The sequence below is a fragment of the Gobius niger genome (assembly GCF_951799975.1).
Source record: "Gobius niger genome assembly, chromosome: 8".
NCBI classification, from domain to species: domain Eukaryota; kingdom Metazoa; phylum Chordata; class Actinopteri; order Gobiiformes; family Gobiidae; genus Gobius; species Gobius niger.
In genome coordinates, this window is record NC_136859.1 from 4,098,356 (window position 1) to 4,108,466 (window position 10,111).

The window sequence follows — 10,111 nt, forward strand, 5'->3', positions numbered from 1 at the left end:
TTTATTACTTGGTGTGTTTTGTGTATTACATGTGTGTATTACATAACTACAACACATTAAATCACGACAGGCTGAATCTCATGGCTCTGCAGGTGTTGATGATACAGGTTTTTGGAGTGGAATCTCTCTGCACACACTTCACATGAGACCTCCAGCTCCTCAGCGTGTACAGTATAATGTTCCTGTAACTTTGCTGCTGTGCTGAAGCTCCTCTCACACTTGTCTGACCCGGAGTGGACGAGGAGGTGAGTGCGTAGAGTTGAAGCGTCGCTGAAAACCTTCCCACACTGGTCGCAGGGGTACGGCGTCTCCCCCCAGTGAGTTGCCATGTGTCTTTTCAGATTACTGACTTTTGAAAATTTCTTCCCACACTGCTCACAACTACACAGCTTCTCTTCAGTGTGAGAGCGCAGATGTTCGGACAATTGTGATAATTGCGCAAAAGTCTTTTCACAGTGGCCACAACCGAATGGCTTCTCTCCTCTGTGGCTGCCCCAGTGTTGTTTAAGGGATTTGGCTTCTGAGAATTTCATCCCACACTGATCACAGATGTGTCGCCGTTTATCAAAGTGGGTGCGCATGTGCAGTTTAAGAAATTGGGCTTTGGTGTAGGCCTTCCCACAGCTGTCACATCTGTGCGGCTTCTCTCCAGTGTGAGTTAGTTTATGCTCTGTGAGAGATCCCGCATGAGCAAACGTCTTTCCACACGACCCACAAGTGTACGGCTTTTCTCCCGTGTGGATGCGCTTGTGGACTTTGAGTTCCTGGGACTGAACGAATGTCCTTCCACAGACCTCACAGCTGTGCGGTCTTTCTCCCTTGTGAATGCGCAGGTGTCTTTTCAGATTGGAGGGCGATGTGAATGTCTTCCCACACTGCTCACAGCTGTACGGCTCCCCTCCTTTGTGAACGCGCTGGTGTCGTTTGAGGTCAATCGGTCTTTTAAACGCCTTTTCACAACTGTCACATCTGTGCGGCCTCTCCCCAGTGTGAGTGAGCATGTGCACTTTGAGTGAAAAGGACCGGACATAGGTTTTCCCACAGAGTTCACAGCTGTGTCGTCCCATGACAGGTAAGTCAAGAGTCCACGTGTGTTTTTGGAAGCTTTCTCTCACTGAGGTTATTTGAGAGTCTTAAAAGTCAGATGTCGCTCAGCTCTCATGGAATATCTGTGAATGAAAGACAGGTAAAAGTTAGAATTGTACTATAGCTGTATCTTTATGTTATATTAGTCATGAATGTACGTGTTGCAAACTGCATTCATTAAATAATTGGAATCTTCCTGAAAGTTTTATCATTATCCTCCCATTTTTACAATTTGTATGGATTATTGGCAGGTGAGTTTGACCTTTAGCACAAACCAAATATATCCACCTTTAACTGTAACGCTTCAATGTCTTAACCTCTTAACTCCCACCTGAACATGTTTTCTCCTGTTCTCCAAATTCTCGAAATCTAAAAGCTTCTTCAAAATAGCGACAAAAAACGAGAAGAAAATGAGGATGTAAATTGACAAAAATGACAAAAATCCAGCAAAAAAGTGACAAAAATCCAGAAAAAAAGTCAAAAATCCAGAAAAACCCCCGACAAAAATCCAGAAAAAAAATGACAAAAATCCAGCAAAAAGTGACAAAAATCCAGAAAAAACAAAAACAAAAATCCAGTAAAAAAGTGACAAAAATCCAGCAAAAAAAGACAAAAATCTGACAAAAAAGTGACAAAAATTCAGCAAAAAGTGACAAAAATTCAGCAAAAAAGTGACAAAAATTCAGCAAAAAGTGACAAAAATTCAGCAAAAAAGTGACAAAAATTCAGCAAAAAAGTGACAAAAATTCAGCAAAAAGTGACAAAAATTCAGCAAAAAAGTGCCATAAAAAAGTGACAAAAACACATGAGGGAAATAAAAAGTGACGACAATGGCAAAGAGGAGAGAATGCATTTGGTGTTGGCGGGTGGTAAGAGGTTAAGATCTTAACCCCTGCCTTTAATAGCATATTTTCTCCAGTTCGACATTACCCAAATCTAAAAGCTTCTTGACCTGAACGTTTACAGCCTATAGGCCAGTGTAACGCCCCATTTGAAAGCTAAGACCTAATCTCTTTCCTTGTTTTTGTTGTCAAGTTTTCGTCACATTTTTGCGGCTTTAAAACAGATACTTTACACGAAAAAACTGTGTACAAAACGCTACAAAAAAAGGAATGAGAACAGGACAAAAATGCAACAAAATTGAACAAAACAAGGAAGAATAGATGAGTTTTGTAGGTCTTAGCTTTCAAATGGGGCGTTACACTGGCCTATAGGCTGCAAACTCGCAGGTCAAGAAGCTTTTAGATTTGAGTAAAGCCGAACTGGAGAAAATGTTTGTGGTTATGGTGACCCCCACCAGGGTGACCAGATGTCCCGGTTTACTCAGGACAGCCCCATTGTTGAGTCCTTTGTCCCATTTCCCAATAGGATTCTTCAAAACCATTGATTTGTCCCAGTTTAACCAAGAATCTGTCCCAGTTGTCCCGTTTTTTGGCCAATACAGTCCCCGAAATAGCCCACTTTCTTGTCATCATGAGACATCAACCTTTCTGCGCGGGAACAGGTCAAGATTTGGAACCTGAACGGCATATTCCCTAATTGTGTCCCAGGTTTTAAACTGGAAAATCTGGTCATAAAACGTCATCTGGCAAAAAATATTTGTTCAGCTTTCCTAATGACATTTTTCAATCGATTTGATCCTTAACCTCTGAACTCCCGCCTGAACCGAGAGCATTTTCTCCAGTTCAGCTTTACCCAAATCCTTTAGGCCAGTGTAACACCTCATTTGAAAGCTAAGACCTACAAAACTAAATTGATCTTTTTCCTCACATCATCAGATTTTTTTTCATCACTTTTTTTGATGGGCAGTCATCTCATTTTTGTCAACTTTTTCGTTTTTTTTGTCCATTTTTTTGTCACTTTTTCGTCCATTTTTGCGCTTTTTTGGGTCACTTTTTTGTCGCTTTTCGGTCAAATTATTCACATTTTTTTGTCAAATTCTTATCACTTTTTTTGTCAATTTTTTGTCACTTTTTCGTCAATTTTTCTCAATTTTTCGTCAAATTTTTCTCACTTTTTTTTTCAATTTTTGTCACTTTTTCCTCCATTTTTTTGTCACTTTTTCGTCCATTTTTGCGCTTTTTTTGGGTCACTTTTTTGTCGCTTTTCGGTCAAATTATTCACATTTTTTTGTCAAATTCTTATCACTTTTTTTGTCAATTTTTTGTCACTTTTTCGTCAATTTTTCTCAATTTTTCGTCAAATTTTTCTCACTTTTTTTTCCCATTTTTTGTCACTTTTTCCTCCATTTTTTCATCCTTGTTTTCGTCTCAGTTTTGTTGCTATTTTCACACCTCTTTTCCAAAAGCTTTCGGATTGGGGTAAAGCTGGAGAGAATGTGCTCGGTCCAGGTGGGAGTTAAGGGGTTGAATAAGTTATTTGCATCCCATTACCTTTTTGGTGATATTTCTACTCTTTCTCCCATGATCAGAAACGCGTTACATACTGTGTGGCAAATATCTTATGTTAAAACAATACGTTTTACAATACAACGTTTACTAACTTTTCTTTTAACGTTGTTTCTTCCTAAATGACAGAAACTCCACTTCCTCAGTTCTGTCTCTAACATGTTCCAGAGTCTGTAATTAATCTAATAATAATGCAAAGGTGTTTGATTATCAGAACACTCACTTATTGTTTTTACAAATGCACGAGGAACATGATCGAGTTCACTTTTAAGTTTCATGAGAACATTTTTAACTGAAGACTGAAATATGAAGAGCTAAACTAATGGAACACGTACATATCTACATAACAGGAATAGTAGATTTTATCACACACAAGCGTTTGGAATGGATTCATTACATTTACTGTTGCCATGGATATCCGCCATGTTTCTGGAAACGGCCAAACAATGGTGAGAATCAGACCAAAGGAAAAGAGCCAAGAAACAACTTTATTACCTGATTTTTGCTCTTCTTCAAAGCTATTCGGGCTCGCAGCATCCGATGCGGAAATGATTCTTCTTCTTCTATTTGCATTTAGCGCCAAGAGTGAAATGCTGCCCCCTACCGTGAGAACAACAGCACTGCTACTTTGGATCGAATTGGCTTGTTGCACAATGTGGCTACGCTAGGTCCTCTGAGCTGAAGTTGTGGGCGCTAGTACTTCCTGTTCGTATGAATTTCCATAAAGATTAGCTTAGACCCGTTCGAATCATCGTATTTCCTAAAGATTCTGTGGTGGACAATGAGTTCCTGGTAGATGAACAGTTGCTGCAGGTGAACGAGTTGCTGTCAGGGGCGGACTGGTCATATGTCCATTCTGGAAGAGCACAGAAGGGCCACTGGCTCCTGGGCCACCGGTCACTTGACCTTACCCTTACCCCCCGGGTGAAACCGAGCTTTACCCAAATCTAGAAGCTTAAAAGAAAAGCATCCAAAAACAAAAATGTGCTGGATAAGCAACAAAAAAGTGACAAAAACACAACAAAATGTGACGAAAACGTGACGACAAAGCAATGAAAAAAGCGATGAAAAAACTACAATAACATGAAAACCCCCTCCCCCCGAAAAACAAAAGACGAAAACACAACGAAAACATGACATAAATGCAGCGACAACGTGACGAAGAGTTACCATCACTTTTCTAGATTTTCGCTTTCAAATGAGGCGTTACAGTGTTGCTCTCCAGTCAAGAGGCTTTTAGATTTGGGCAAAGCCGAACTGGAGAAAATGCTCTCGGTTAAGGCGGGGGGTGAGAGGTTAGCTTGTGTATTTGTGGAAGTGTCGCATTTACGCTAATTTGGGCCAGGCTGACCAGAGTCCAGGGCTGTTTTTCAGTCCCAGTCCGCCCCTGGTTGCTGTACAGTGTAAATATTTCCGTAGAGGAGACGTCCATCTTTAAAAGGATCAATGAGTTTTGTCTTGAAGCTAAAGGCTAGCATTAATTTCATGCATTATGCAATTTGAAATAGTGCCTTTTATTGATTTTTTTTTTTTTATAGCATGTTAGCCTTTAGCCATCCTACATCAAGAAACAGTAAATGATCGTCTACCGGGAACTCACAGCCCACAACAAAATATATAGAAAATATGATTATTGTTTCAGGAAAAGAATACAGACAGGAAGTACTGGCGCTCACAACTTCAGGTCAGAGGAACTAGCATAGCCATACCGTGCAACAAGACTACAATTGGCTTGTTGCACGGTGTGGCTATGCTAGTTCCTCTGACCTGAAGGCGTGAGCGCCAGGACTTCCTGTCTGTTTTCTTTTCCTGGAATAATAATAATTTTCTAAAGATTATGTTGTGGGCGGTGAGTTCTCGGTCGATGATCATTTACTGTGTTCAAATCATGATGTAACGAGTTCAGAGGAGACGCCTGAGATCATGAAGGATCGTTTGTTTTGAAGCTAAAGGCTAACATGCTATAAAAAATGTATATACATAAAAAGGCACTATTTCAAATTGTGTAATGCATTAACCCCTTAACTCCCACCTGAACCGAGCACATTTTCTCCAGTTTGGCTTTACCCCAGTCCAAAAGCTTCTGGGGAAAAGGTGAGAAAACAGCAACAAAACTGAGACGAAAACAAGGATGGAAATGTGACAAAAAAGTGAGAAAACATTGACATAAAAGTGACAAAAAATTGATGAAAAAGAGGCAAAAATGTGACAAAAAAATGACAAAAATATGACAAAAATGTGATACAAATTTGACCCAAAAAAATTACAAAAAATTGGACAAAAAAATGACAAAAATGTGACAAAAATTTGATAAAAAATTGACGAAAAAAAAAAAAAAAAAAAGTGACACAAAAATGACAAAAAAGTTACAAAAATGAGTTGAATACCCGACAAAAAAAATTATGGAAAAAAAAATCTGATGAAGTGAGGAAAAAGATCCTCTCGGTTCAGGCGAGTTTAAATTAGCCTTTAGCTTCAAGACAAAGGAACTTACTGGTCTAAGCTAATCTTAATGGAAATTAATACAAACAGGAAGTACTAGCGCCCACAGCTTCAGCTCAGAGGAACTAGCGTAGCCAAATTGTGCAACAAGCCAATTGGTCACTGTAGTGTTTTGGGGGGAAAATACACAAAGGTTAGTGAATGCCAGAAAATTGTTTGGCAACTTTGATGTAAAAGATGAAGACAAACAAACGAATTGTAAAACAGAATAATATATTTTTTAATTTCAATAAAAAAAACATTGAAAGCCCTGAACACATTTTATATCATTTTTTTCCGTGTTATATCACAACTGACTCAATCTCATGGCTCTGCAGGTGTTGATGATACAGGTCTTTGGTGTGGAATCTCTCTGCACACACTTCACACGAGACCTCCAGCTCCTCAGCGTGTACAGCACAGTGTTCCTGTAACGTTGCTGCTGTGCTGAAGCTCCTCTCACACTTGTCTGACCCGGAGTGGACGAGGAGGTGAGTGCGTAGAGTTGAAGTATCGCTGAAAACCTTGTCACACTGGTCACAGGGGTACGGCGTCTCCCCCCAGTGAGTTGCCATGTGTCTTTTCAAATTACCCACTTTGGAAAATTTCTTCCCACACTGCTCACAGCTACACAACTTCTCTTCAGTGTGAGAGCGCAGATGTTCGGACAATGTGGACAACAGTGCAAAAGTCTTTTCACAGTGGCCACAACCGAATGGCTTCTCTCCTCTGTGGCTGCCCCAGTGTTGTTTAAGGGATTTGGCTTCTATGAATTTCATCCCACACTGATCACAGCTGTATCGCCGTTTATCAAAGTGGGTGCGCATGTGCAGTTTAAGAAATTGGGCTCTGGTGAAGGTCTTTCCACAGCTGTCACATCTGTGCGGCTTCTCTCCCGTGTGAGTTAGTTTATGTTCTGTGAGAGATCCCGCATGAGCAAACGTCTTTCCACACAGGCCACAAGTGTACGGCTTTTCCCCCGTGTGGATGCGCTTGTGGACTTTGAGCTCTTGGGACTGAACAAAAGTCCTTCCACAGACCTCACAGCTGTACGGTCTTTCTCCGTTGTGAATGCGCAGGTGTCTTTTCAGGTTGGAGGAGGATGTGAATGTCTTTCCACACTGCTCACAGCTGTACGGCTTTTCTCCTTTGTGAATGCGCTGGTGTACTTTCAGGTTGGAGGTTGTTGTAAATGTCTTTCCACAGATTTCGCAGCTGTGTTGTTCCATGGCAGGTGTAAAGGCTTGTAAAGCAGAGGGATGTGAGTGTCACGGTGGCACTAGGGTAGTCTGAGGGTTGTGGCTTGGTTTATTATTAGAAAGTAGCAGGAAGAATGGGATAGGGAAGCAAAAGGGAGACACTACCACCACACACACAGTAGTGGAAATACTCAGCGTCCGATCTTTGGAAAAGGTCGAAGACCATCCTCGCACGACTGAGGCTTGGACATTACGGCTTGGCTCAAACTGGCAAACACCAGAATGGGTTTGAGACGTCTGAAAAAAAACAGACAGTGCGACATGTGCAGTAAATATGTGGAGCTCAGAAGGAATGTTTTCATTGATATTTCTTCCTGAACCCTGATGAGACAAACAGAGGTTTCACTTCTTCACCACCTCTGGAATTCACCAAAAAATATGAAGGCTGATTTGACAAGTAGTTCATGAACTATTGTGTGAAAGTCTTCCCACACTCTGCACGTGCCAGTGTATTTTGTCCAAACTCATATGAAAGTGTCTTAAAGCGTTGACGTCTTCCACTGGTTTGTTTTATATCTGTGAATGAAAAAGACAGAAAAAGGTTACAATAGGACATGGTGTAAAGAGCTGCCTCCTCACTAATGTTATGTTTGTCATGAATGTACAATAAATAAGTGGCCACATTTTCTATTTATCATAAAAAAATCTCTCATTTTTAGTTGATTTGTGGACTCTGCGATGGCCAATCCAAGTGTGAACTGAGGCCTTCTTTTTCATTAACATGGCATTCTCATCTTGGAATGTATTAACCTCTTAACTCCCGCCTGAACCGAGAGGATCTTTTTCCTCACGTAATCAGATTTTTGTTTTCCATCATTTCTTTGTTGGGTATTCAACTTGTCATTTTTTGTCACATTTTTGTCATTTTTGTAAATTTTTTATCAAATATTTGTCTTTTTTTTGTAATTTTTTGTCACATTTTTATCATTTTTGTAATCAAATTTTTGTCTTTTTTTGTCACATTTTTGTCATTTTTTAATAAATTTTTTGTCACTTTTTTGTCACATTTTTGGTCATTTTTTAATCAAATTTTTGTCACATTTTCGTCATTTTTTGTCAAATTTTTGTCATTTTTTCGTCATTTTTTTAATCCAATTTTTGTCACATTTTCGTCATTTTTTGTCAAATTTTTGTCATTTTTTTAATCAAATTTTTGTCACATTTCCGTCATTTTTTCGTCAATTTTTTAAATCAAATTTTTGTCTTTTTTTGTCAATTTTTTGTCATTTTTTTGTCAAATTTTTTATCAATTTTTTGTATTTTTTTTGTCTTTTTTTGTCAATTTTTTGTCATTTTTTTGTCAATTTTTTTATCAATTTTTTGTATTTTTTTTGTCATATTTTGTCACATTTTTGTCATTTTTCCGTCACTTTTTTGTCAATGTTTTCTCACTTTTTTGTCACATTTACATCATTGTTTTCGTCTCAGTTTTGTTGCTATTTTCACAGCTTTTTTCCAGAAGCTTTTGGACTGGGGTAAAGCCAAACTGGAGAAAATGTGCTCGGTTCAGGTGGGAGTTAAGGGGTTAAAGAAATCTGGTGCATTCAGGACAATTAAAAAAACAAAAACAAACATGGGTTCATGGGAATCACGATGCAATTTCATATTTATCTGTTTTTTCAGGACATTACGAAGTCAGTCAAACCAAAGACCTGCCTGTAGCAAGTCGCAACCATGATTCTCAAAACAAATAGAAGTAATATTAACAAGTGCAACTACAAAAACGCGTACGGGCACTGGAGACCGTCGTGACGCAAACACCACGCACTGTATCAATCGTTTGTATCAATATATCGATATTGGGGATGCAAAAAATACACTCCAAAACAAAAAAAATAGATCTACACAACAGGGTTTGCATATGTTATAAAGCAGAATCGGGATGGAACAATGTAAACAGACCGTTGCCATGGATATCCGCCATGTTCCTGGATAACGTTTAACACTCGTATGTCCACGTTGGTTAAAAACATACCAAAAGTAGAGGAAAGAGCCGCAGGGAAACTTTAATATGTGCTTTAGTTCACATTTTATCAAAGCTAACTGAGCTAGCACAACAGTATGCAATGCGGAAGTCCTTCTTCTTCTTTAGTTTATTGGCTGAGGTGCACACCGCCACCTACCGCACCGTGAGGAAGTGTCTTGTGGTTGTGACTCTTGAGTGAAATGCTTCCGCCTGCCGTGGGAAGAGGAGCGCTGCCCTTAACCCCTTAACTCCCACCTGAACCGAGCACGTTTTCTCCAGTTTGGCTTTACCCCAATCCAAGAGCTTCTGGAAAAAAGCTGCGGAAATGGCAACAAAACGGAGACGAAAACAATGATGGAAATGTGACAAAAAAAAGTGAGGAAAAATGTCACAAGAAATTGACAAAAATTGACGAAAAAATGACAAAAATGTGACAAAAAAATGACAAAAAAATGACAAAAATGTGACCAAAAAATGACAAAATAATGTGACAAAAAATTACAAAAATGTGACAAAAATTTGATAAAAAATTGACAAAAAATGACAAAAAATTGACAAAAAAAAGACAAAAAATTGACAAAAAAAGGACTAAAAATAACAAAAAATGGACACAAATGTGATACAAATTTGACCAAAAAATGACAGAAAAATGTGACAAAATGTGACAAAAAAATTACAAAAATGTGACAAAAATGTGATAAATATTTGACAAAAAATGGGAAAAACATGACAAAAAAATGACAAAAATGTGACAACAAATTACAAAAAATTGACAAAAAATGACAAAAATTTGACAAAAAATTTTGACAGAATGTGACAAAAAAATTACAAAAATGTGATAAAAATTTGACAAAAAAATTACAAAAAAGTGTCCAAAAAATGACAAAAATGTGATCAAAAAAATTGACGAA

At 38.6% G+C, this 10,111-nt stretch overlaps 2 protein-coding genes across 2 annotated transcripts; both read right to left on the reverse strand.

The window, feature by feature from the left end:
* Positions 1–1,068, reverse strand: LOC306966319 (uncharacterized protein). The gene has a single exon (XM_079561042.1). It carries the CDS (start codon positions 1,065–1,067, stop codon positions 57–59), a length of 1,011 nt encoding a protein of 336 aa, XP_079417168.1. The 5' UTR covers position 1,068; the 3' UTR covers positions 1–56.
* Positions 1,069–6,237: 5,169 nt separating this feature from the next.
* LOC306966321 (uncharacterized protein) lies at positions 6,238–7,206 on the reverse strand. The gene has a single exon (XM_079561044.1). The coding sequence runs from the start codon at positions 7,202–7,204 to the stop codon at positions 6,278–6,280; it is 927 nt and encodes a 308-aa protein (XP_079417170.1). The 5' UTR covers positions 7,205–7,206; the 3' UTR covers positions 6,238–6,277.
* Between the last annotated feature and the right edge of the window lie 2,905 nt (positions 7,207–10,111).